This window comes from Mercenaria mercenaria, chromosome 12, assembly GCF_021730395.1.
Source record: "Mercenaria mercenaria strain notata chromosome 12, MADL_Memer_1, whole genome shotgun sequence".
Lineage (NCBI taxonomy): Eukaryota > Metazoa > Mollusca > Bivalvia > Venerida > Veneridae > Mercenaria > Mercenaria mercenaria.
The window spans coordinates 67,388,087-67,415,532 of NC_069372.1; the positions used below are offsets into that span (position 1 = coordinate 67,388,087).

Here is a 27,446-nt window from a genome sequence, read left to right on the forward strand (position 1 = left end):
AAAGAGGTTATATGTTCAAACAAACAATTAGAACCAATCAAGATTATTGACTAGTAAACAAATTGGCGGAGAAATTATGTAGTAATTAATTTATTAAAGACTCAAAGGTGCGAAAGTGATGATCTCTTGCATTTATCACTTTAAAAAGGCACACGAAAGGATCAAACACCGGTACCTTCGATAGAGCCGCATCATTTAATGTACGCTGATGCTATTTGTTTTGCCCTTTTGTTTTTTAACTGTTTGTTTTGTTTTAAGAATGAATCGTGGTATCTCAAATATGTATAGAGTACGTTTTAACACAACAGTGTGTCGGTCGATATGAAATGAGTGCGTAAATACGGCGAAATGAACAGGTTAAACACATATAATGAATAATTAATCATATAGAATAGTACTTAGAATAATTTTGTGATAATGTAATTTTGAAAGAGGCGAAATTTGTAAAAATATGAAATTTTATTATAGATCATAGAATAGTACTTAGAATAATTTTCAAAATTTGTGAGAATGTAATTTTGAAAGAGGCGAAATTTGTAAAAATATGAAATTTTATTATAGATCATAGAAGTAGGAGAACATACGCGGAAGATTGGAGATAAAAGGAGATGAAAGGAGCTAAGTCCCGGGCCTATTCGTACTTAGAATAGTTTTGTAAGAATGTAATTTTGTAAGTTGGGAAATTAGAAAATTATGAAATTTTATCATAGATCATAGAAGTAGGGGAGCATAAGCCGGAAGATAAGAGATAGTAAGAGATGAAAGGAACCAAGACCCCGGTCTTTTCGTACTTGTAATTATTTTGTAAGAATGTAATTTTGTAAGTGGCGAAATTTTAAAAATATGACATTTTATCTTAGATAATAGAAGATGGGGAATATACGGGGAAGATCGGAGATAGTAAGAGATGAAAGGAGCTACGTCCCCGGCCTTTTCCTACTTAGAATAATTTTGTAAGAATGTAATTTTGTAAGTGGCGAAATTTGAAAGATATGAAATTTTATCATAGATCATAGAAGTAGGCGAACATACGGGGAAGATCGGAGATAGAATAAGTCCCCGGCCTTTTCGTACTTAGAATAATTTTGTAAGAATGTAATTTTGTAAGTGGCGAAATTTGAAAAATATGAAATTTTATCATAGATCATAGAATAGTACTTAGAATAATTCTGTGAGAATGTAATTTTGAAAGTGGCGAAATTTGTAAAAAATATGAAATTTTATCATAGATCATAGAATAGGCGAATATACAGGGAAGATCGGAGATAGTAAGAGATGAAAGTAGCCAAGTCCCCGGCCTTTTCGTACTTAGAATTATTTTGTAAGAATGTAATTTTGTAAGGGGCGAAATTTTAAAAATATGAAATTTTATCATAGATCATAGAATAGGCGAATATACGGGGAAGATCGGAGATAGTAAGAGATGAAAGTAGCTAAGTCCCCGGCCTTTTCGTACTTAGAATTATTTTGTAAGAATGTAATTTTGTAAGTGGCGAAATTTATAAATATTAATTTTTTTATCATAGACCATAAAAGGGGTGGGCGATAGTAAGAGATGAAAGGGACTAGGTGCCCTGCATTTCCTTAGTTAGAAATATTTTGTAATAATGTAAGTTTGTAAGAGGTGAGATATGGATATATGAAATTTCATCATAGAGAATAAATGAAAGGGACTATACGGGGAAAATAGGAAGGGGAGGAACAAAACAGGGAGGTTCAAAGTGGTGCACGTCTCCTCTTGTCTCCATCGATGTATAGACAGACTTAAAATGCTATACCGATTCAGGCTCGTGATGGATGGGCTTTTACAACTTGCCATTATTATTTCTAATTTCAAAGTCCATTGTAAGTAGTTCTTACAACATGCGCTCTTCTGGCGAGCTGGACAGAAAATGAGACATGTAGTTCGGCGGGATTAACCACCTTTGATGTAGTTTTACACCGTTGTGTTACTACAAACTCTTCAATGTATTTTTGCGGAGGGGTGTGTCAACGAAAAAGAATAATGGCAAAAATAATACGTGTCCAGGGATACGACGCCTATAAGACAGCAGCAAAAGAGAATGCAGGAAAAACTCTGTTTGCTTTGTTTACAGGCTCGCATGGAGAGGATGGCAAAAGTTGGTGCCCAGACTGTGTTACCGGTATGTACAGAGAAATACTTTGGTACAGTAAGGTATAAAGTGAAAGTGAAAGTAGGAACTAAAGCATGTGCATATTTTCACAGGTAAAGGTAAAGGTAAGTTTTATTTAACGTCGCATATAATCCAAGGTACAACACGAGCTACAACGCTCTTGTGCGACAAATTTGTTTGTAAGAAGTACTTACAGGTCTAATGCTTATTTTACCTTCAGTGCCGAGTGCCAATTTTTAAGCAAGGGAGCCAGTAGTCCAAATAAATTGGCAGTGGCTAGTGAACCGTCACCGGTGCAGCAGACCCGAGGTCTAGTGCACCGTCATTTTTGTTATATATAAAGTGTAGAATGATATGGGTTTTAAAATACAGAAATAATTAATATCAAATTTTCAAATTTAATTGACATGAATATATGCTATTAATTAAACTCCAAAAATAATATTTTTTCAATGAAATTCATTATGTCATAACTGAACGCTCTGTTTACCGATCGTTGCCGATAGCGACACACTACTAATATTCGGAATTATATTAGTAAATGGCGGATACTACTGTTGCCGAAGAACGAAGATCAGCGTGTTGAGGTAAAACGGTAAATTAACAAGTAAGTCAAGATTTATCTATAATAAGTCAAGATTTATCTATAATAATGTTCATATATGTTACTAAGTACAATATCCTATAATTCAAATAAAGGCTACACTTTATATAGAACAAAAATGACGGTGCACTAGACCTCAGGTCTGCTGCACCGTCACCGGTGCAGTAGACCTCGGGTCTGCTGCACCGGTGACGGTTCACTAGCCACTGCCAAATAAATTAGGACGTTTCAGGACAGCGTGATAACTTTTGACTGTCGCTGTCACGTTATTTAAAATCATGAATTAAATTCAACCCATTTGAAGTTTCTACATGTATATTAATGTTTAATTTGTTAAAGCAAGTAAGTCTGACCAGTATATTATGACTTTTTTGGATTTTTTAATGTCTTCGTTTTCCCAACAGTAAAATGCAGATAATTAAGGGTAAGGCTTAGAGGGATGACAACTATAAAATACCAAATCTAAAATAAGTCATCCCGATAAGCCAAATGAGTAAGGCTAGGAAGCCAGCACCATTTTCACCTCTTGGTAATGATCCAGCTGGGGATGGAATCCCAGATCTCCCACACTCAAAGCGGACACTCTACCGCTAGGCTGTTGAGGCCTATATAGATTTATATAGGAAGTGGATAGTATAGAATTGATAAACATTTAGTTGTTTGTTAAATTATTTTTTTTATGGAAACTGTCACTTGAACTGTGCAGAAATTAACATCTCAAGTGGCGTTGCTATAAGAGGAGCAGGTTGTGTCTGCATGCAGTGCCGTTTTCAAGTCAAATTTATATTATTGGTATACAGGACCCACTGTGGTAGTGTACTTTCCATTAATAAAAATGGGGAAATTATTTCCACTTGTCATGATTTAATATCATCCAGTATAATGATATGCATAGAAATTTTGATAGTTGACTACATATTGTAGGTTTTGGCAGATTATCCATGTTTTGTAGTGATCACATTTTTTTCTTTTGAACAGCTGATCCTGTAGTGGAGGCGAGCTTGTCCAAACTTCCAGCTGATGCTGTTTTTATACATTGTGGTGTTGGTGATAGAGATTTGTAAGTAATGAAATACATGTCCTTTACTATGTTCTTTAACTTTCAGCCTGCAGGTGGCAAGTGATTTTGCCTTTGTGACCAGTGCAGCCCAAGGTCAGCCTGGTCTGCACTGTTTGTTTTAGTTTTTCGACATAAACAGGGTTTGGAAGGCTAAAATCTGAATAATATTACATGTTTTAGATTAGAAATAACATACTTAGTTGTATACTTTATTACTTAAGTTATTATTGTACTTCATTACCTCATGATCAGACTCACACCGAGTCAGCTAAAGCCTTTTATTATACCACCACAAAACGAAGTTTGGGGGGTATATAGGAGTGAGCTTGTCGGTTGGTCTTCATGGTTTTCATAGTTTCCAGACAATAACTCGAAAAAGGCTTGACAGATTTTAATAATTTTTGGTACACAGGTGTAACATCAGAAAATACAGGTCAAATTCAACTTCGAGGTCAGTAAGTCAAACGTCAAGGTCACAGTGACCCTGAACAGTTAAACGGTTTCCGGATGATAACTTGAGAACGCTTGAGCCTAGGATCATATATTATGGTACACAGGTGTAACATCATCAAATACAAATCAAGTTGGACTTTGAGGCCAGTAGGTCAAAGGTCAAGGTCACAGTGACCTTGAACAGTTGAATGGTTTTCGAATGATAACTTGAGAACGCTTGGGCCTAGGATCATATATTTTGGTACACAGGTGTAACATCATGAAATACAGGTCAAGTTCGACTTTGAGGTCAGTAGGTCAAAGGTCAAGGACACAGTGACCCGGAACAATTAAACGGTTTCCGGATGATAACTTGAGAACTCTTGGGCCTAGGATCATAAATTTTTGAACACAGGTGTAAAATGATAAAATACAGGTCAGGTTCGACTTTGAGGTTAGTAGGTCAGAGTTCAAGGTCACAATGACATGAGACAGTTAAACAGTTTCCAGATGATAACTTGAGAACGCTTGGGCCTAGGATCATGAAAATTGATAGGGAGGTTGGTCATGACCAGCAGATGACCCCTTATGATTTTGAGGTCAGCAGGTCACAGGTCAAGGTCACAGTGACCCAGAACATGGATTTTGGACAATAACTTCAGAACGCTTGGGCCTAGGATCATGAAACTTCATAGGGTGGTTGATCATAACCAGCAGATGACCTCTATTGATTTTGAGGTCAGTAGGTCAAAGGTCAAGCAAGTTTGGCTTTGATATTGGCTTAGTTTTGTGACAAGGCCATATTTTGGGGGTATAATTCGTCACTCCTGTGACAACTCTAGTTTTGTTTGGTTGCGTTCTATATTACCAAAGTATCTTCCTAGTGATTTTTTTTTAATTGATCTTTGCTTTTTGACTTCAGGGCTATGGTAACACATTATTTTCTTTCTTTTTTTTAGTTGGAAAGACCAAAGTAATGTATTTAGAAAGGATGCTGACTTGAGGCTAAAAAGTGTACCAACTTTGATGAAGCTGGGACAGGTATTACAAGATACTGTGTGTTCTAACTGTATAATTATGATAAGTACATGTATTAAAGTTCTAATCTTAGTGTTGACAGTATGTAGTATAATGTCCACATAGTCAAATGATTGTCAGGAGATGCCTCTTATTGATCTGTACGGACTGGTTAAACCTTTATTTTCCATTAACGTTTCAAGTCTGAAGCTTACATTTCATTCTGCAGAGCTCGGGTTAGGGTAACAATATTTTTAGCTTAACTTTTTGAAGAATAGGTAGAGCTATTGGACTGACCCATTCATTGGTGCTGGCAACTGGGTCCTAATTTGTTAAGTTTTTGTATGTAAGCTGTTATTTCAGTAACTACTGGTGGGAATGGATTGAAACTTCAACCACTTATTCAGTGTGAAGAACTGACTTACATTGCACAGGTTCCATAACTCTGTTTTGCTTTTTAGCTCACCAGAGCCAAAGGCTCAAGGTGAGCTATTCTGATCACTCACCGTCCGTCGTTCATAAACTTTTACTTTAAATGAAATCTCCTCATAAACCACTAGGCCTATTTCATCCAAACTGTACAGGAATGTTCCTTGGGTGAAGCTCTACAAATATTATTCAAAGAATTGAATTCCATGCAGAACTCTGGTTGCTTTGGCAACCGAAAGGAAAAACTTTAAAAATCTTCTTCTCAAAAACCAGATGCCCTAAGGCTTAGATATTTGGTGTGAAGCATTGCCTAGTGGACCTCTACCAAATTTGTTTAAATCATGACCCTGGGGTCAAAATTGACCCCGCCCCAGGGGTCACTTGATTTTACATAGGAAAATCTTCAAAAAATTTCTAAAAATAAACAAGAAGGCCTAGAGCTTAGATATTTGACATGTAGCATTGCCTAGTAGACCTCTACAAAATTTATTCAAATCATGACCCCATGGGGTCAAAATTGACCCCGCCGTATGGGGTTACTTGATTGTACATAGAAAAATCTTCATAAATGTTCTAAAAATAAACCAGAAGGCCTAGAACTTAGATATTTGACATGTAGCATTGCCTAGTGGACCTCTACAAAATTTATTCAAATCATGATCCCCTGGGGTCAAAATTGACCCCGCCGTATGGGGTTACTTGATTGTACATAGAAAAATCTTCATAAATGTTCTAAAAATAAACCAGAAGGCCTAGAACTTAGATATTTGACATGTAGCATTGCCTAGTGGACCTCTACAAAAAATTTTTAAATCATTACCCCCGGGGTCAAAATTGACCCAGTCTGAGGGGTCACTTGATTTTACATAGGAAAATCTTCAAAATTTTTCTAATAATAAACCAGAAGGCCTAGAGCATAGATATTTCACATGTAACATTGCCTAGTGGACCTCTACACAGTTTATTCAAATCATGACCCCAGGGGTCAAAATTGACCCCGCCCCAGAGGTCATTTGATTTTACATAGGAAAATCTTCAAAAATTTTCTAAAAATAAACCAGAAGGCCTAGATCTTAGGTATTTGACATGTAGCATTTTTGACATGTAGCATTGCCTAGTAGACTTCTACAAAATTTATTCAAATCATGACCCCCAGGGTCAAATTGACCCCGCCCCATGGGGTTACTTGATTGTACATAGAAAAATCTTCAAAATTTTCTAAAAATAAACCAGAAGGCCTAGAGCTTAGATATTTGACATGTAGCATTGCCTAGTGGACCTCTACAAAATTTGTTCAAATCTTGAGCCCCCAGGGTCAAATTGACCCAGCCCCAGGGTTTACTTGATTGTACGTTGGAAAATCTTCCAAAAAATTTCTAAAAATCATCAGTTTGACATTTGAAACATGTAGCTCATATTACTCAGGTGAGCGATCCAGGGTCATCATGACCCTCTTGTTTACAAAATTATGCCTCTTTTTCAACTTAGCAGTTTTTAGCTCACTTGAGCACTAAGTGCCCAAGGTGAGCTTTTGTGATCACCCTGTTTGTCGTCCGTCGTTGTCCGTCCGTCCGTCGTCATCAATATGACTGTTAACACTCTAGAGGTCACAGTTTGGACCTAATCTTAATGAAACTTGGTCAGAATGTTACCCTCAATAAAATCTTGGACGAGTTCGATATTGGGTCATCTGGGGTGAAAAACTAGGTCACCAGGTCAAATCAAAGGAAAAGCTTGTTAACACTCTAGAGGTCACAATTTTGGCCCAGTCTTAATGAAACTTGGTCAGAACGTTACCCTCAATAAAATCTTGGACGCGTTTGATATTGGTTCATCTGGGGTCAAAAACTAGGTCACCAGGTCAAATCAAAGGAAAAGCTTGTTAACACTCTAGAGGTCACAATTTTGGCCCAATCTTAATGAAACTTGGTCAGAATGTTACCCTCAATAAAATTGTGGACGAGTTCGATATTGGATCATCATGGGTCAAAAACTAGGTCACCAGGTCAAATCAAAGGAAAAGCTTGTTAACACTCTAGAGGCCACATTTATGACCATATCTTAATGAAACTTGGTCAGAATGTTGATCTTGATGATCTTAAGGTCAATAGGTCAGGTGAGCGATACAGGGCCTTCATGGCCCTCTTGTTTGGTTAAGTTGGTATCTCAGTACCGTCTAAAAAGAATGGGTTGAATCTTCACACACTTGTTTACTGTGATGGTCTGACATGCAATGCATAGGTTCCATAACTCTACTTTGCTTTTTGACAAAATTATGCCCCTTTTTCGACATAGCAATTTTTAGTTAAGTTTTTGTATGTAAGGTGGTATCTCAGTACCCAATAATGGGAATGGATTGAAACTCAAACACTTGTCCACTGTGATGATCTGATGCATTGTACAGGATCTGTAGCTCTGATTTGAATTTTTACAAAATTATACCATCTTTTTGACTTATATCATGCTTCCTTTCGAATAAGGTGGGGTATATTGTTTTGCAGATGTCGGTCAGCCTATGATAGGGAGATTGATCATGACCAGCGGCTGACCCCTATTGATTTTGAGATCAATAGGTCAAAGGTCAAGGTCACAGTGGCCTGGAACAGTTAAACGGTTTACAGATGATAACTCAAGAACACTTGGACCTAGGATCTTGAAAGTTGATAGTGAGCTTGGTCATGACCAGCAGATGATCCTTTTTGATTTTGAGGCCAGTAGGTCTAAGGTCAAGGTCACATTGACTTAGAAAAAAACTTTTTTGCCACATGACTAGAGAATGCTTTGGACTAGATCACATTTGATACAGAGTTTACTTATGACTGGAAAATGACCCATAATTATTGATTTGAGGTCAGTATGTCAAACGTCCAGTGCACAGTGGCCAAAAAATTTCTGTTCCTTGTGCAATTACTGAGTGCATCAAGGAGGGTATTTTATGTTCTTCGAGCTCTTGTTGACAAGGCTGTTGAATAATCGAGTGTTGCTGTCCTCAAACAGCTCTTGTTGTAATTTAGATTGATTAAAATTCTTACACCAAGAAGACAGTCATACAACGCATTTAAGATACCAGTTGCTTAATATAGTTCTGCACTTAAGTAACACCGGAAGTGAGGGTATAATGTCATTATTTGCAAAACCTAGTTAAACGTGATTGCAGCAATCATTACTTGTTAATGTTTCGTTCAAAATCAAATCCAGTATACAGTTCTTGCCTCCAGAAAGTAAATTGACATGTCATGGTGACACTTTGTTTCATTGAAAAGTGATTTTGAAAATGCCATATGCTGTGTGAATAGTTCCCCTAACCCCCTTGGATTACAAGGGGAATGCCCTTTATGTGTAAATAGTCATTTCCTTCAGACATGTCCTTCTCCTGACCAACTCAAAGGAATTTTACCAAATTTCACTTGAAGTATTCTTTAGTGGTTTTTATTATGTTCCAGCTGGGGGAGGGGGACATGTTGTTTTTGCCCTGTCCGTCTGTCTTTCACACTTCATTTCCAATCAATAACTGGAGAACCATATGACCTAGAACATTCAATTTCGTAGAGTGGCAGGGCTTATGAAGTAGTCAACCCCTATTGTTTTTGGGGTCACTACATCAAAGGTCAAGGAAGCCCATTTCAGATCAATAATTGAGAACCACTTGACCCAGAATGTTTAACTTCATAGGATGATTGGACATGCAGAGTAGATGACCACTATTGATTTTGGGATCACTTTATTAAATGTCAAGGTCACAGGGGACAGAACATGAAAATCCATTTCCTATCAGTAACTTGAGAACCATTTGACCTATAACCTGCAAAGGTCAAGGTCACAGGGACCATCCATCCTTCACACTTCATTTTCCATCATTAAATGCAGAACCATTTCATCTAGAACCTTCAAACTTCATAGGGTGATAGGGCTTACAGAGTAGATGACCTGTATTGTTTTCAGGGTCACTACATCAAAGGTCAAGGTCACAGGGGCCTGAACAAGGAAACCCATTTCCGATCAATAACTTGAGAATGACTTGACCCATAATGTTGAAACTTCATAGGATGATTAGACATGTGAAGTAAATGACCCTTATTGATTTTTGGGTCACTCGATCAAAGGTCAATGTCACAGAGGCCTGAACGTGGAAAACGGTTTCCAATCAATCATTTGGCAGAACCTTTAAACTTCATAAGATGATAGGACTTGCAGAGTAGATGACCCTTATTGTTTTTGGGGTCACTTGAGCAAAGGTCAAGGTCACAGGGGCCTGAACATGGAAAACCATTTCCATTCAATAACTTGAGAACCACTTGACCCAGAATGTTGAAACTTCATAGGATAAATGGATATGCAGAGTAAATGACTCCTATTGAGTTTGGGATCACTTGATCAAAGATCAAGGTCACAGGGTCCAGAACACGGAAAACTGTTTCTAATCCTTAACTTGAGAACCAACTAGGCCCAGAATGTTGAAACTTGGTGGGATGATTGGACATGCCGAGTAGATGATCCCTATCAACGTCTCTTTGACATTCGCTCCTGTCCCCTTTTGACTTCTTGCCTATTTCTACTATGCATTGGGGGAGACATGCACTTTTCTACAAAAGCATTTTCTAGTTTGAAACTGTAAAAACGATAGCCTCAAACCCCATCCACATTTGGGTGGGACCCTTTAGATGTAATAAGAACTCCATGCATATGGAATTCAACCAAATTTGGCAGGATGCAATATGTACACGGCAGCTAATATATATGTGCTACTCATGCACCGGCTGGTGTTCCACTTCAGTTGAAATGTGGCACTACTGATGAATTATTTGCGCACATAAATTCGACAAATTTGCAGTCGGTACTTCATTTTCCTTTGAATATTTCTGTTATCACAAATTAGGCTTTGTAGTCAGACCTGTTATGTGCTTCATTTGTGAAAAAACTAGTTTAAGAAGGTACAATGAAAGTTCTCCAGACCTACTAATCAAAATATTGTTCAGAGGTATCCGAATGGCCTATACATATATTTTTATACGCCCGAAGGGACGTATTATGTTATAACCCCGGTGTCCATCTCTCCGTCCGTTAGCAATTTCATGTCCGCCCTGTTACTCTTGAACCCCTTGAAGGATTTCAAAGAAACTTAACACAAATGTTCACCACACGGAGACAACGTGCAGAGCGCATGTTTTGGATGTCTCGCTTCAAGGTCAAGGTCACACTTAGGGGTCAAAGGTCATATCAGTTTGTTTCGTGTCCGTTCTGTAACTCTTGAACTGCTTGAAGGATTTCAAAGAAACTTGGCACAAATGTTCACCACACGGAGACGACATGCAGAGTGCATGTTTCGGATGACTCGCTTCAAGGTCAAGGTCACACTTAGGGGTCGAAGGTCATATATGACTTTGCTTTGTGTGTATTGCTTTGCATTGCAGTGCTCTTGTTTTTATTTGGCAGATCCCATTTTTGTTCACTTACAATATTTTTTTTTTGTATTACTTCCCTTTTTATGTTACTATAAATAGCTTATTTTGAAAATTTTTTATTATTGGCCATAGGGAAAAACTGTGTATTTTGACATACCTATACCTGGTAAAGATTTTTTTGTGGACTTAGAATATTTTTTGTGAAATTAGGTTTTTTTTTGGAATTTCTTCCCTTTGTTGTTCCTGTCCTTTTGGCTTCAACAGTCAAGTTCTTTAAATTATGCTCCCATCCTCTGGTTTAACCCTTCGGGCGTATTTTGCCCCACTTGGCGGAGCTCTTGTTGATCTTGCTGTCCTTTCTATTGCAAAGGAAAATACGTATCATTTGCATGCATAATCTTACTTAAAATTATGTTTTCCTTCATAAAGTGAAGAAGCATGACTGGAATAAGTAAAATGTACTCAGTGCTTAAATTGTGGCACTAGAAATACCCAGTTTAAGCTCTGAACCTTGGCCAAGCCAACAAGAGGGCCATCATGACCCTCTTGTTTTGAAGATGAATCTTTGTTTATATACAGGTCAGGCTATGAAGCCAGATTTTTATGCCCCCGAAGGGAGGCATATAGTTTTTGAACCGTCTGTCTGTCTGTCGGTCTGTCAGTCTGTCGGTCTGTCCGCAATTTTCGTGTCCGGTCCATATCTTTGTCATCGATGGATGGATTTTCAAATAACTTGGCATGAATGTGTACCACAGTAAGACGACGTGCAGTGCGCAAGACCCAGGTCCATAGCTCAAAGGTCAAGGTCACACTTAGACGTTAAAGGATAGTGCATTGATGGGCGTGTCCGGTCCATATCTTTATCATCGATGGATGGATTTTCAAATAACTTGGCATGAAAGTGTACCACAGTAAGACGACGTGCAGTGGGCAAGACCCAGGTTCGTAGCTTAAAGGTCAAGGTCACACTTAGACATTAAAGGAGAGTGCATTGATGGGCGTGTCTGGTCCATATCTTTGTCATCGATGGATGGATTTTCAAATAAGTTGGCATGAATGTGTACCACAGTAAGACGACGTGCAGTGCGCAGGACCCAGGTCCGTAGCTCAAAGGTCAAGGTCACACTTAGACGTTAAAGGATAGTGCATTGATGGGCGTGTCCGGTCTATATCTTTGTCATCGATGGATGGATTTTCAAATAACTTGGCATGAATGTGTACCACAATAAGACGACGTGTCACACGCAAGACCCAGGTCCGTAGCTCAAAGGTCAAGGTCACACTTAGACGTTAAAGATCATTTTTCATGATAGTGCATTGATGGGCATGTCCGGTCCATATCTTTGTCATTCATGCATGGATTTTAAAATAACTATGCATGAATGTGTGACACAGTAAGACGATGTGTTGCACGCAAGACCCAGCTCCGTAGGTCAAAGGTCCTAAACTCTAACATCGGCCATAACTATTCATTCAAAGTGCCATCGGGGGCATGTGTCATCCTACGGAGACAGCTCTTGTTTATTTTCTTTTCCAATAAATGAATAACACAAAGAAGGAACCACTTATATTAAATGTGTATATTTTTTTGTGCTCAAATTGCGCGATTAGCAGCCATGACTTATTAAAGAGATAGTGTTTACAGATGATATAGTGTCAGTTCTTTTAGATTCCATCATTACGATCATTCATGCAATTGTTCATTTTATCATTTCAGCCAAACAGATTAGAAGAGGAACAGTGTGCCAAAGCGGATCTTGTAGAAATGTTGTTCGTTGATGACTGAGAGAAATAAAATGGCTACTTGAACCAATAAGACTTGTGTTTTACTATATTACATATCAAATAGGCTAAAAGAAGGATTTTTTGCATGAAATAAAAACCAGCAGAATTGTAACTTGTTGTTTTCTTATATCACTCTGTGAATTCAGGGTAGGGTAGCTGTCATGCTGGTATAAATTACTCCCACAAGATACAGATGTTCCAATTCCAGAAGCTTCCCTGGTTCTTTAGGGTGCCAGGTGTAAAGCACACAGACTTTTATCTTAGTGTTGGTAATATTCAGTTGAAGGAGCGGGGGCTCGAACTCACAACCCTTAGTTTCATAGTCAAGACAGTGTTATCACTGGACCACTGTGTCTGCTCTTCTTGCCAAGCTGGGCACCATATGCCAAAAAATAATCAAACTTGGCAACGATGTCATCATCTGAATGACGACTCCATGACATTTTTCCTGTTACCCTGCCGAGCTAGACTCCATATGCCTCGAAGATTGTAAAATTACGGGGCAGATCTTGCTGTGTCAGTACCTGGTAAAAACTTGGTTACATTACACATGTTACCACGCCTGACCTGGAGTGTTTTAAAGCTACCAAGAAAGTTCAGTAGTGCCATATATCATTAGCAATTTAGCATAAATTCTTTGGAACAAACCTCCAGAGTTACAACCAGATACTCTCATAACTAGGATAAAAGTACCTTTAGCTATTCTCAGGTGACTAGGGACCCATATATTTTTCAGGATAAACTGATAACAACTCATTATCCTGTATAAACTACCATGATTTAGACTTGGTATGTATATAGTTGTCGTAATAATAAGCCTCGTTCAAATTATAGTTTCAAAAACTGATAACACCTACCATAATGATACCATTCCTGACAAGACACATAGGCAAGATGTGACACTGTTTTGTCAAACTATTCTACCTAGAATATGGACATGGAACTTAATGTAGTGAGGTATAAACGAGTATTCCTGACCAAAGCCATTTAGGCAGTGACAACTTTCCATACAGAAGGTTCAGGGCCAGCTATTATGTATAGGTTGATGTTCTGCAATCCGACTAAAGTACTTGATCTTCTAAACAAAGATCTGAGAATGACCCATTCACATTCGTCTTCTGTATATTTCGCATTTCCGATATTGCTATTTTTATTTTTGCAAATCTATTTTTACTTAAATCAATCGGACGACTGGTTTAAACAAGATTTGGTTGAACCATCAAAATAGCGTAGAATGTCACAGGGTGAGAAAAATGTGCATTTAGTCCGGGGCTCGAACCCGGGGCCCCCTCCCTTATAGGGTGAGTGCTCTACCGACTGAGCTAACTGGCTGCCTGACACATATTCTCCCCTCACGTGACCAAGTCTGTACTGTGACTTATGATACCTCTCAAAACACGATGGCGCAGTCATGATGTGGCCGTCATAATAAACATGAAAAACCCAGGCTAAATATAGATTTTTTAAACTACTTTCAGATACAAAATGTTGTAAGTAAGACTATGATTGACTAACAGAAGGGTCGTCAGAACGAGGCTATCAATAGCACGTCTTCAGATCCAATGTGCGTAGCGTTAATTGGAGATGTACTTTAGTCAGATTGGATGTTCTGCTTCCATCGTCTGTCGTCGTCCACAATGGTCAGAATTGCACAAAACTTGGTTTGAAGCATCCTGGCCAGGTCCTCTGTCAGTTTGTTCAAATGGTTTTGCTTGACCTCTTTTAGGGGCCAACAGAGTTGAAAATAGAAATACCTTTAAATTATTTCTTTTTCTGAACCATACAAGGAATCATAAAGGTACTCTAAAAAAATCTCACATTTCGGTGCTCGGTTACCTTTATTCATGAACAAATTTGTGGTCTGTTGCAAAATTATGGTTCTCTCCAAAGTTTATAAAAATACAGCTGCTAAAAATAGAAAGACTTTTCCTCACTAACTGCTTGATGGATCTTTATCAAACATTTTACGTTTAACATCATTTTTAGGTCCTCTCCCTATTTTCTTTTTTCAAATAGGGATACTCGGCCCCTTGAGACGCTATGGGTACTCAGTTCTTTTAGGGGCCATTTGAGTCAAAAATAGAATACTTTAGGACTTTTTTTTTCATTTTGGCATTATTCTAAGGTCCTCTATTTTTTTTCAAATAGGGATATTTGATCCCTTGAGATGCTAGTTTAAAAACAGCAACAAGAGGTATGCCAAGCGGGGCAATATACCCCCAAAAGGTTGTATCAGAGGAAGATGGGATCAAAATTTAAAGAACTGTTGAAGCCCAAAGGACGTGAACAACAAGGGAAGGAACTCCCCCCAAAATATTATAAGTCCACAAAAAAAAATCCTTACCAGGTACAGATGTCAAAATGACACCTAAAGATTGGAGGTACCATCCATTTTGTACAACAGAAAAGTGGTCTTGGTTTTTGCCTATGGCCAGTAATAAAATGTTACAAAAATAAGCTATTTATAGTAACACAAGAGATCACAGAGTGATCTTGGCGCCCACCAATGTGCCATTTTTGAGTGTTCCAAATTTCAAGACTTATTGACTAGCTCAAGGTCAAATTTCATTTCCGTACACAACACAAATCTATGCATGTGGTCCAAATTTGAAGCCTGTACCTTCAAAAATGTGAAAGTAGGTCACTAGGTCAATGTCAAGGTCAAAGCTTATTTCGGTACACAAAACTATGCATGTGGTCCTAAATTTGAAGCCTGTAGCTACAGAAATGTGAAAGTAGGTCACTAGGTCAATCTTAAGGTCAAAGTTCATTTCTGTACACAAAACTATGCAAGTGGTCCAAATTTGAAGGCTGTAGCTTGAGAAATGTAAAAGTAGGTCACTAGGTCAAAATCCATGTCAAATTTTACTTCGGAATACAAAACTATGCATGTGGTTCAAATTTGAAGCCTGTACCTTCAAAAATGTGAAAGTAGGTCACTAGGTCAATGTAAAGGTCAAAGTTTGTTTCGGTACATTAAACTATGCATGTGGTCCAAATTTGAAGGCTGTAGCTTGAGAAATGTGAAAGTAGGTCACTAGGTCAAAATCAAGGTCAAATTTTGTTTCGGAATACAAAACTATGCATGTGGTCCAAATCTGAAGCCTGTACCTTAAAAATGTGAAAGTAGGTCACTAGGTCAATGTAAAGGTCAAAGGTCATTTCAGTACACAAAACTATGCAAGTGGTCCAAATTTGAAGGCTGTAGCTTGAGAAATGTAAAGTAGGTCACTAGGTCAAAATCAAGGTCAAATTTTATTTCAGAATACAAAACTATGCATGTGGTCCAAATTTGAACCCTGTACCTTCAAAATTGTGAAAGTAGGTCACTAGGTCAATGTCAAGGTCAAAGTTTTTTTCGGTACACAAAACTATGCATGTAGTCCAAATTTGAAGGCTGTTGCTTGAGAAATGTGAAAGTAGGTCACTAGGTCAAAATCAATGTCAAATTTCATTTTGAAACACGAAACTACGCATATGGTCCAAATTTGATGCCTGTAACTTAAAAAATGTGAAAGTAGGGCAAAATAAAGGTCAAAGTTTTTTCCAGTGCACAAAATTATGCATGTGGTCTAAATTTGAAGGCTGTAGCTATAGAAATGTGAAAGTAAGTCACTAGGTCAAAATCAAGGTCAACTCATGTCAAGGTTCATCTTGCCACTCAAAAACATACATGTGGTCCAAGTTTGAATGTTGTAGTTACTGACAAGAACATTTTAAAAGCTTTTCCCTATATAAGTCTATATGAACCATGTGACCCCCGGGGCGGGGCCATATTTAACCCTAGGAGGATAATTTGAACAAAATTGGTAGAGAACCACTAGATGATGCTACATTACAAGTATCAAAGCCCTAGGCTTTGTGGTTTGGACAAGAAGATTTTCAAAGTTTTTCCCTATATAAGTCTATGTAAACCATATGACCCCCAGGGCGGGGCCATATTTGACCCTAGGGGTATAATTTGAACAAACTTAGTAGAATACCACTAGATGATGTCACATACAAAATATCAAAGTCCTAGGCCCTGTGGTTTTGGACAAGAGGTTATTCAAAGTTTTTCCCTATACAAGTCTATATAAACCATGTGACCCCCAGGGCGGGGCCATATTTGACCCCAGAGAAATAATTTGAATCATCTTGGTAGAGGACCACTAGATGATGCTTCATACCAAATATCAAAGCCCTAGGCTCTGTGGTTTTGGACAAGAAGGTTTTCAAAGTTTTTCCCTATATAAATCTATATAAATTATAGAAATAAACAAAGGGCCATAACTCACTCATAAATTGTTGAACCAGTCTGATTTTCAGGGGGACACAACTAGGGTACCAATACATCATTCTGACAAAGTTTGGTCAAAATCCCCCCAGTAGTTTCTGAGGAGATGCGATAACGAGAAATTGTTAACGGACGGACGGAATGACGGACGGACGGACGCAGAGTGATTTTAATAGCCCACCATCTGATGATGGTGGGCTAATAAAAGAGAAGTAATTAAACAAGAGGGTCATGATGACCCTGAATCGCTCACCTGAGTAATATGAGCTACATGTTTCAAATGGCAAACTGATGATAAAATATTAGAAAGGTCAGTAGGTCAAAGTCATGGTCACTGAAAGTCAGTTTTAAGATCGGTATGCAAAACTGTACATGTCATCCAAATTTCAAGGCTGTATCTTAAACAAGAGGGCCATGAAGGCCCTGTATCGCTCACCTGACCTACAGACCAAAAAATCATTAAGATTAACATTCTGACCAAGTTTCATTAAGATATGGTCATAAATGTGGCCTCTAAAGTGTTAACTAGCCATTCCTTTGATTTGACCCCGTGACCTAGTTTTTGACCGAACATGACCCAGATTCGAACTTGACCTAAAGATCATCAAGTTTAACATTCTGACTAAGTTTCATGAATATACAGTCATAAATGTGGCCTCTAGAGTGTTAACAAGGTTTTCCTTTGATATGACCTAGTGACCTAGTTTTTGACCCCAACTGACCCAGATTTAAACTTGACCTAAAGATCATCAAGATTAACATTCTGACAAAGTTTCATTAAGATACGGTCATAAATGTGGCCTCTAAAGTGTTAACTAGCTTTCCTTTGATTTGACCCGGTGACCTAGTTTTTGACCCGACATGACCCAGATTCAAACCTGCCCTAAAGATCATCAAGTTTAACATTCTGACTAAGTTTCATGAAGATACAGTCATAAATATGGCCTCTACAGTGTTAACAAGCTTTTCCTTTGATCTGACCTAGTGACCTAGTTTTTGACCCCACCTGACCCAGATTTACACTTGACCTTAAGATCATCAAGATTAACATTCTGACCAAGTTTCGTTATGATATGGTAATAAATGTGGCCTCTAGTGTAAACTTGCTTTTCCTTTGATTTGACCTGGTGACCTAGTTTTTGATCCTACATGACCCAGATTCAAACTGGACCTTAAGATCATCAAGATTAACATTCTGGTCAAGTTTCATTAAGACTGAGCTAAAATTGTGACCTCTAGAGTGTTAACAAGCTTTTCCTTTGATTTGACCTGGTGACCTAGTTTTTGACCCCAGATGACCCAATATCGAATTCGTCCAAGATTTTATTGAGGGTAACATTCTGACCAAGTTTCATTAAGATTGGGCCAAAAATGTGACCTCTAGAGTGTTAACAAGCTTTTCCTTTGATTTGATCTGATGACCTAGTTTTTGACCCCAGATGACCCAATGTCGAACTCGTCCAAGATTTTATTGAGGGTAACATTCTGACCAAGTTTCATTAAGATTGGGCCAAAAATGTGACCTCTAGAGTGTTCACAAGCTTTTCCTTTGATTTGACCTGATGACCTAGTTTTTGATCCCAGATGACCCAATATCGAACTCGTCCAAGATTTTATTGAGGGTAACATTCTGACCAAGTTTCATTAAGATTGAGCCAAAAATGTGACCTCTAGAGTGTTAACAAGCTTTTCCTTTGATTTGACCTGGTGACCTAGTTTTTGACCCCAGATGACCCAATATCGAACCCGTCCAAGATTTTATCGAGGGTAACATTCTGACTCAGTTTCATTAAGATTGGGCCAAAAATGTGACCTCTAGAGTGTTAACAGTCAAATTGTTGACGACGGACGGACGACGGACGCCGGACACAGGGTGATCACTAAAGCTCACCTTTGAGCACTTCATGCTAGGGTGAGCTAAAAACAAGGAAGTAGGTCAGTAAGTCAAGGTCACAGTCAAGTGACATCATAATACATATTACATATCAATTCTGTTAGAGGTCCACTAGGCAATGCTACATACCAAATATCAAAAGCCTAGGCCTTTCAGTTTCAGACAAGAAGATTTTTGAAGTTTTCTCCAATGTAAGTCTATGTAAAACTTGGGACCCCCGGGGCAGGGCCTCTTTTCACCCCAGGGGCACAGAACAATCTTCATAGAGGACCATAAGATGATGTCACATGCCAAATATCAAGGCTCTATGCCTTGCAGTTTTGGACAAGAAGATTTTTAAAGTTTTTCCTTTCGGTTGCCATGGCAACCAGAGTTCTGCCCAGTGGTTTTCAAGAAGATTTTTTTAGAAAATGTTGACGGACACACGACGGACATTGACCGGTCACAAAAGCTCACCATGAAAAAGGGATCTGCCAAATAATGACAGGAGTATCGCAATACAGAACAAAATACACACGAAACTATATGACCTTTGACCCCCAATTGTGACCTTGACCTTGAAACGAGCCATTCGCTCTGCATGTCGTCTTAATGTGGTGAACATTTGTGCCAGCTTTCTTTGAAAGCCTTCAAGCAGTTCAAGAGTTACAGAGCGAACACGAAACAAACTCATGACCTTGACCCCTAAATGTGACCTTGACCTTGAATCGAGCCATCCGAAACATGTGCTCTGCACATCGTCTTGATGTAGTGAACATTTGTGCCAAGTTTCTTTAAAATGCTTAAAGTAGTTCAAGAGTTACAGAACTGAAACGAAACATAATACGTCCCTTTGGGCCTATAAAAACATTTAAACAACTTCTTCTCATGAACCACACGATAGATTGTCATCAAATTTGGTCTGCAGCATTCTTGAATAGTTCTCCCTTAAATGTAAGGGAGCTTGGTCCCTTTTAACGGCTATTAGCGCTACCACTTGACAGATCTTAATTAAACTTGGTCTGTAGCATCATTATAAGGTCCACCTGATCTTGTTCAAATTGATGCACTAGGCACCTTTAAGGGGGGCTAAAAATATAATTACTTTTAAACAAACTCTCCTGAACCGCTTGATGGATCTTCACCAGACTTGGTTTTTAGCATAGTTTTAGTGTCCTCTACCAAATTTGTTCAGAATTTGGGTGTTTGGCCCTTTTGTTGAATCTTCATCAAACTTGGTCTGTAGTAGCATTTTATGTTCAAATGCAGGGATTAGGCCCCTTTTACGAGCTACCATATTTGTTAACATTTGTTATTCAGTGTGTCACACATACATTCAAGGTCAAACAAAATGGATCAACCCAGCATGATTTCACAAACAGTTCTTTAAAATTCCCATCATGAATATATAGGGAAGTGACCTTAACTCCTGTCAGCCTTTTTTTTTTTGACCAGTGAGAATAATATAGTCACCAAAGGAACATTTCTATTGACATTTTTTCAAAATCACACCAGGAGTTAAGATTTACTTTGAATATTTTTTTATGTACTGGTCTGCAGCTCCTATGTGCAACCAAGCGGAACTGGTAGTTTTCAATAACTTCCACCAAATAGTTTCTGAGACGTGACTTGAAGTGAAGACTGAATGAAGGACATAGATTGGACAGTCCGCAAATAGTCACAGTAGCTCAGATGTGATAAAAACCCAACATTTTTTTTTTTTTTAAAAATCACATTAAACCATCCATTTATAGACACTAACCTGGCTTGGTCTACCAGCACACAGATGGACAGAAGGTAACTATGTAGCTGTACAATACAGAACCTTGTTGTAACACAGTTCACATTTTATTTGTTCAAAGCAAAATTTGAATGAGAACAAAAAAGACAGAAAACAAGTTATTGTTACAATATTTTATCACTTGATCAAATTAAATACTAAATTGTTCAGGTGGGTAGCAATAAAGCCACAGGCATATGTTGTACTCATAACAAGGGTTTTTTCATAAATTAGTATTAACTTTAAAAATTACTACCACTAAGATTACTACACACAGGATAAACAATCAGGATTGTTTGAAACATGATGTAAAGATGTACCAAATTGTACCTTTTTGTCTTTCAACATTTTCATTTCCATTCAGAAATACTTCAATTTTTTTGTATATACATCTCATTTTATGTATTACATTGTATCATAGTCATAATGTTGTAGATATTACTTAAAGCCATTAACAAACCCTTTTTATGGAAATCCCACTTGGTAATATCAACTTACACTTCAACCCAAACACCATAAATATTGTGTGTACAAGTCAAAACACAAATCTGTCTAAAAACCCGATTGCTTTTTCTGTCCTGCATTCCTGTCGTTTCGAAAGTTAATACAAATACGGTTACAACTAGTTTCTACTATGAAATTAAAATTCTATAAAATAGTTCCTTTCTAGGAATGACATGTTCTTGATGCTATAAACACAATGAAATAAAAAAAAGAAGCAACAAAGATTTCATATTTGACAATTCGAGGACAAAACATGCATTTTGAGAAATACTGAGGACAATGCCAAAATGAAACATGGCAAGCAGGGTTATTCCCAAAAGTATTTAGTATTCAGAGATGCCACTCTGATACAGAATCTGGCTAGGTAAACATTTTATGCTAGTTATAGCATCTGCGTTGTCCTTTTTCATGGATCAAGGAATTTCTAACACATTTTTCTTTTGATTGTTTAATGGATACACACAACTGAATTCTGTGGTTATAAATGTTCTGCAAGTTTGAAATTGTAAACCATTCAATGAAAAATGAACAAGATAGCGACACTTAGTTGTTAAGGTGAGCTAGATTATAGTTACATTAATACAACTAAACAGTGTGATGTAAAACATGAAGTTCTTAACCTTAACCCTGCTAAATTTTTGAAATGGACTGGTCCATCATTCAATTTGGGCAGTACCATTTATTATTAGGAGGGGTGTTCACTGAACACTGAATAGCAAACAGTGCAGACCATGATCAGTCTACACATCCGTGCAGGCTGATCTTGGTCTGCGCTGCTTGCAAAAGCAGAAACACTTGCCGCCCGCAAGTTAAAGGTTAAATATAATCTACTGAGGATCCATGTATAATTCTGTGGTAAATAAATCATATTTTATTGGTTATAGACATTAAAGAACATTATTGCATTTTTGATTACTGCTTAATAAATTTACTGTTATAAAAGCTTCCAATTCTCTGAATCAAAATGCCAACAGATCTGAACTAGTTCTTTCTAATATTTCCCTGTAATATTTCTGTTTACATTTATTTGTGCAAATAATTATATTGTTTCAAGAAGCCATGGTACAAGTGAACACAACAAAAATAAAATTCCCCAATAAACTGCCCTGGCTCCTGCTGCAGTCATTCACAAATACTAATTAAATAAGATGATATATTTAAATTACAACAATGCCTGTTATTACAATGTTTCTTTGCTACAGCACTAGCCACATTAAAAAAATCAAAACTACTATATATAAAACTTTAGCATGTGAAGTATATAACCAGAGAGCACAGATCGCTCATCTCAGTTTCACAGCTCCAATTTAAAGACTAACTGAAACTAGCCCTGAACACTAGAAACCTTAGATTCACAGCAACTTGAATATATTAATGGAGAGTCACCAACTTTTACCAAATGGTTTCGTTTCAGAGATGTTGATGGACGAGTGTTGTGGGGGGTGGGGGGATGGAGATCGATTTAAAACACACATCTCCTCACATCGTTCCATTTTAAAGGGTAGGAGAACTGATATGTAATATCTAGCCTCAACACAAGGACATGGTGAGACAGACAAAGAAATTAGTGTCACTACAGAAATCTATTCAATTTTAAATATTTTTCCTTGGACTGGAAGTATTTCAAGTACTGAATATTAATTTCAAGGTGAAACATTTTCCTATTTTTTCTTGATGATAATGTAATTTACCAAGAATGCTTCGTACAAACATGAGTAAAACACAAGAATATAGTTACTGCCTTTAATAAGAACATGTCTGGATACATCGTGGTTGGGAGACCTCACTTAAGTAATTGTAGAATTACTGGGTTTTTCAAAAATTGATACATTTTTAATTTTCAAAAATGATACAAAAAATAATGTGCTAGATAAAAATGCCTCAAAATCATTGTGCTATCATTTGTAACTTTCAGACATAACCCAGTTTCTTTATCCAAAAATACAGTGGGACTGGTGCATTGACAGAAGGAAAGTTAAGACAAGATTTCTGTCTTTTCAAAATTTTCAAAGTCCTGCCCTTGAGCACAGTTTGCTATGATGCCCTAAAAATAGAAAAAAACACTAACTGTAAACAATATCTATCATCAAAGCATTACAAGCACTGAAGTTGCCTTCACTACATTAAATAGATATAAGAGCATTAAGAAAAGGTACACTAGCAGGTATAGATTATTTTCTATCATACAATTGGTTTCAGCAATCCTACTACGATTCTTGCAACCAGAAGCTCTGAAGTCTGTTTACATAAGACACAAGTTCCAAGGTAAATGTCTGTCCAAAAATTGAATTTGTCTCATGTTTACAATACTCAGTTCAGTATTGTACATTTAAAAAAAAAAACACCTATAAATCTCTGGTTTCCTAAGCAATCAGGGAAGTATATACCTAACTCTTCATCTTTAACTTTTTCTTTAAAAAAAAACACATTCAAAAGACTGCATCATGTGACAATACAATCTAATCATTTTTGTAACACAGGAAATTGTGGGGAATACCACAGTAAGCTAATATGGAAGTATAAACATAACTCCAAAGCATCATAAACACACATTCAGATCAGTCATACAACACAAATCCTACAACTCAAATAATAATACGATATCCATATCCCATTTCACTCATTTCTAAAATACGTCAGCACAGGAACAAACGTCTTCTACGAATATGTAAATAGATTAGTGATTTAATATTTTCTTTGTCATTTTACAGTAAAACACAATCAAGGATTGAAGTCTTTGTTTCTTCATCTCAATTCCATGGTGGATATAGCAATTGTTATGAGATGACAATTTGGTTCTGTCCCTTTCTATGAGGCATCCTCTCCCTCTATATCTTGCACTTGTTCTTTTTGTTGTTGGTCAGTTTCTGAAAAGGTTTCACAACATGTCAAAAGCTATGAAAACTAGAAGATGCTTTTGTAGAAAAGTGCATGTCTCCCCCAAAGCATAGTAGTAAAAGGTAAGAAGTCAATCGGGGACAGGAGCAAAAATCAAACAGACTGACACTAATGGTTGGCTTAGTGACTGAAATGCAACAGGGTTCATCTACCCAGCATGTCCAATCATCCCATGAAGTTTCAACGTTCTGGGTCAAGTGGTTCTCAAGTTTTAGATTGAAAACAGTTTTCCATGTTCTGGCCCCTGTGACCTTGAACTTTGATCAATGGATTCCAAAATCAATAGGGGTCATATACTCTATATGTTCAATCATCCTGTGAAGTTTCAACATTCATGGTCAAGTGGTTCTCAAGTTATTGATCAGAAACGTTTTCCAGTTTTCCATGTTCATGTGGACCTTGACCACCAAAAACAATAAAGGTCATCTACTCTGTAAGTCCCATCACTCTATGAAGTTTAAAGGTTCTGGGTCAAATGGTTGTCAAGTTATTGATCAGAAACAATTTTCAATATTCAGGCACTTGTGACCTTGACCTTTGATGGAGTGACCTTAAAATCAATAAGGGGTCATCTGCTCTGCATGTCCAATCATCCTATGAAGTTTCAACATTCTGGGTCAAGTGGTTCCAAAGTTTTAGATTGAAAACAGTTTTCCATGTCCCTAAGTGCCCTTGACCTTTGATGAAGTGACCCCAAAATCAATAGGGATCATCAACTTGGTATGTCCAATCATCCTGTGAAGTTTCAACATTCTGGGTCAAGTGGTTCTCAAGTTATTGATCAGAAACGCTTTTCCATGTTCAGGGCCGTGACCTTGACCTATGACGGAGTGACCCCAAAAACAACACTGGTCATCCACTCCATAAGCCCTATCACCCTATAAAGTTTCAAGATTCTAGGTTAAATGGTTCTCCAATTATTAAGTCCAAAGAATCATTGTGTACTTTGGTTCGTATCGTACTTTCAAAACCATTAAGTCCCCAGCCTGTCCGGACTGTGAACTTTTATATGAAACCAAACAACAACAAAATAATTTAATAAATTTAGCACATAAACACCTTTTAAATAATTGCTAGTGGAAGCCATCATTTTGCTAGTTGAAAGAAATGGCACTAGCAAAAATTTGGGGAAAAAAGTTAAATTCGATCCCTGCAGGTTTCCATGTTCAGGCCTTGTGACCTTGATTTTCAATGGAGTGACCAAAAAATCATAAGGGGTCATCTGCTCTGCATGACTAATCATCCAATGAAGTTTCAACCTTCTGGGTCCAGCGGTTCTCAAATTATTGATCGAAAAAGTTTTTCCATTTTCAGGGTCCTGTGACCTTGACCTTTGATGGATTGATCCCAAAAACATTAGGGGATGTCTACTCCATACGCCCTATCATCCTATATAGTACCAAGGTTCTAGATCCAAAGGTTCTCCAGTTATTGGTCGGAAATAAAAAGTGACAGATTCTGACCCATGACCTTTGATGGAGTTAACCCAAAACAATCCGGGTCATCTATTTGGCATGTCTAATCATCCTACAAAGTTTCAATATTCTGGGTCAAGTGGTTCTCAAGTTATTGATTGGAAACGGTTTTCCATCTTCAGGCCCCTGTGACCTTGACCTTTGATGGAGGGAACCCAAAAACAATATGGGTCATCTACTCCATAAGCCCTATCATCCTAGGAAGTTTCAAGGTTCTAGGTCAAATGGTTCTCCAGTTATTGATCGGAAATGAAGGACAGAAGGAAAGGGCAAAAACAATATGTCTCATCCAACTATGAGGGGAGACATAATTACTAGGTCCTAGGACATTCTTAAAATTTGGCATGCTGTTAATAAACATGAGCGAAAAAAGGGGGTTTCATGATAATTTTTTCATCATTTTTCATTCAGCAAAACTTTTTCCTATAATATTTTATTTTTACATCAAATTTGTGCAGAAAGAGTGCTTTAAGAAAGCAATATCCGCAGATTTGATTAATTCTGCTTCAAACTATACACCAACACCTATTTCTTGTCATAATACAATGCATGTAGAAAACAAGAGCTGTCACTAATGGTGACAAATGCCACCGCAGCACCTGGACCTTTGACCTGGTGATCTTGACCTTTGACCTGGTGACCCCAAAGTCAATAGGAGTCGTGTACTCAATAAATACTATTAGCATGTGAAGTTTGATGGTCCTGGATGCAGTGGTTCGCGAGTAAAGTGCCTTCATGCAAGAAGTTAACATTGGCCCCTGTGACCTTGAGCTTTGATGTTGTGACCCAAAAGTCAGTAGGTGTTGTGTACTCAATAAGTACTATCAGCATGTGAAGTTTGAAGGTACTGGGTGCAGTGGTTCGCGAGTAAACTGCCTTTGGTATTGTCAACAGTTTCCCAAAGTTATTTCCTTGTAGTTTGAAGTATCTACTCTCATATCAAATAGGTGAACACCATAATAATAATTTTAAATTTTCAACCCCTATGTCATACTTCTGCCTCATTATTTTATAAGTGTCAGGCAATCGGTCAAGCAGTTTTATAAAGCCTGTTTTCGAATGTTAGACAAGAACACATTACAACCGCAATAGCTCATCTTGTGTACTTTCTGCTCAGGTGAACTAAAATGATTTATTTTGTACGTGTAAGAAGTGTGGTGGTGTCTATTTTCATTTAAAACTTAAAATATGCTCAAAATGCCTTAATCCAGGTCAAAATGCAGTCATTTGATTCCCTCACTACTTACCATCTGACAAATCAGAGGTCCAAAGAGTTAAATTATCCCTCAATAGTTGCATGATCAGTGTTGAATCTTTGTAACTCTCTTCACTAAGCGTGTCTAACTCAGCTATTGCATCATCAAAGGCTGCTTTTGCCAACCGGCATGCTCTGTCTGGCGAGTTCAATATCTCATAGTAGAACACGGAGAAATTGAGAGCGAGGCCTAATCTGATTGGGTGTGTTGGTGGTAGTTCATTCATGGCAACATCACTAGCTGCTTTGTATGCTACAAGTGCTTGCTCAGCAGAACTTTTCCTAGATTCACCTGTGGCAAATTCAGCTAGGTATCTGTTGTAATCTCCTTTCCTGTAACAGATATTGTGAATTCTTAAACTACAAACACGAAAATCATTACAGAATACAGATACAGATTCTCCATCTGGACTACATATATATATAAATAATTTGAAACACTAAGTCTTACTTATCTTTGTGAAGCACAATTTTGATGCTCCAGACAAGGTTTGATGAAGACCCATCTAGGAGTTAATGAG

At 37.6% G+C, this 27,446-nt stretch overlaps 2 protein-coding genes across 2 annotated transcripts in view; one reads left to right on the plus strand and one right to left on the minus strand.

The window, feature by feature from the left end:
• Positions 1-1,957: 1,957 nt before the first annotated feature.
• LOC123535226 (thioredoxin domain-containing protein 17-like) lies at positions 1,958-12,976 on the plus strand. The gene is made up of 4 exons (XM_045317795.2): positions 1,958-2,144; positions 3,718-3,799; positions 5,191-5,272; positions 12,797-12,976. Exons 1-4 carry the CDS (start codon positions 1,967-1,969, stop codon positions 12,863-12,865), a joined length of 411 nt encoding a protein of 136 aa, XP_045173730.2. The 5' UTR covers positions 1,958-1,966; the 3' UTR covers positions 12,866-12,976.
• Positions 12,977-20,912: 7,936 nt separating this feature from the next.
• Positions 20,913-27,446, minus strand: part of LOC123533769 (uncharacterized) — a 42,810-nt gene continuing 36,276 nt past the window's right edge. Inside the window, exons 9-10 of the mRNA XM_053520635.1 lie at positions 26,918-27,258; positions 20,913-24,164 (exon numbers count right to left, since the gene is read on the minus strand). Coding sequence (XP_053376610.1) covers positions 24,106-24,164; positions 26,918-27,258 — 400 coding nt within the window. The 3' untranslated portion in view covers positions 20,913-24,105. The remainder of the gene's footprint in view (positions 24,165-26,917; positions 27,259-27,446) is intronic.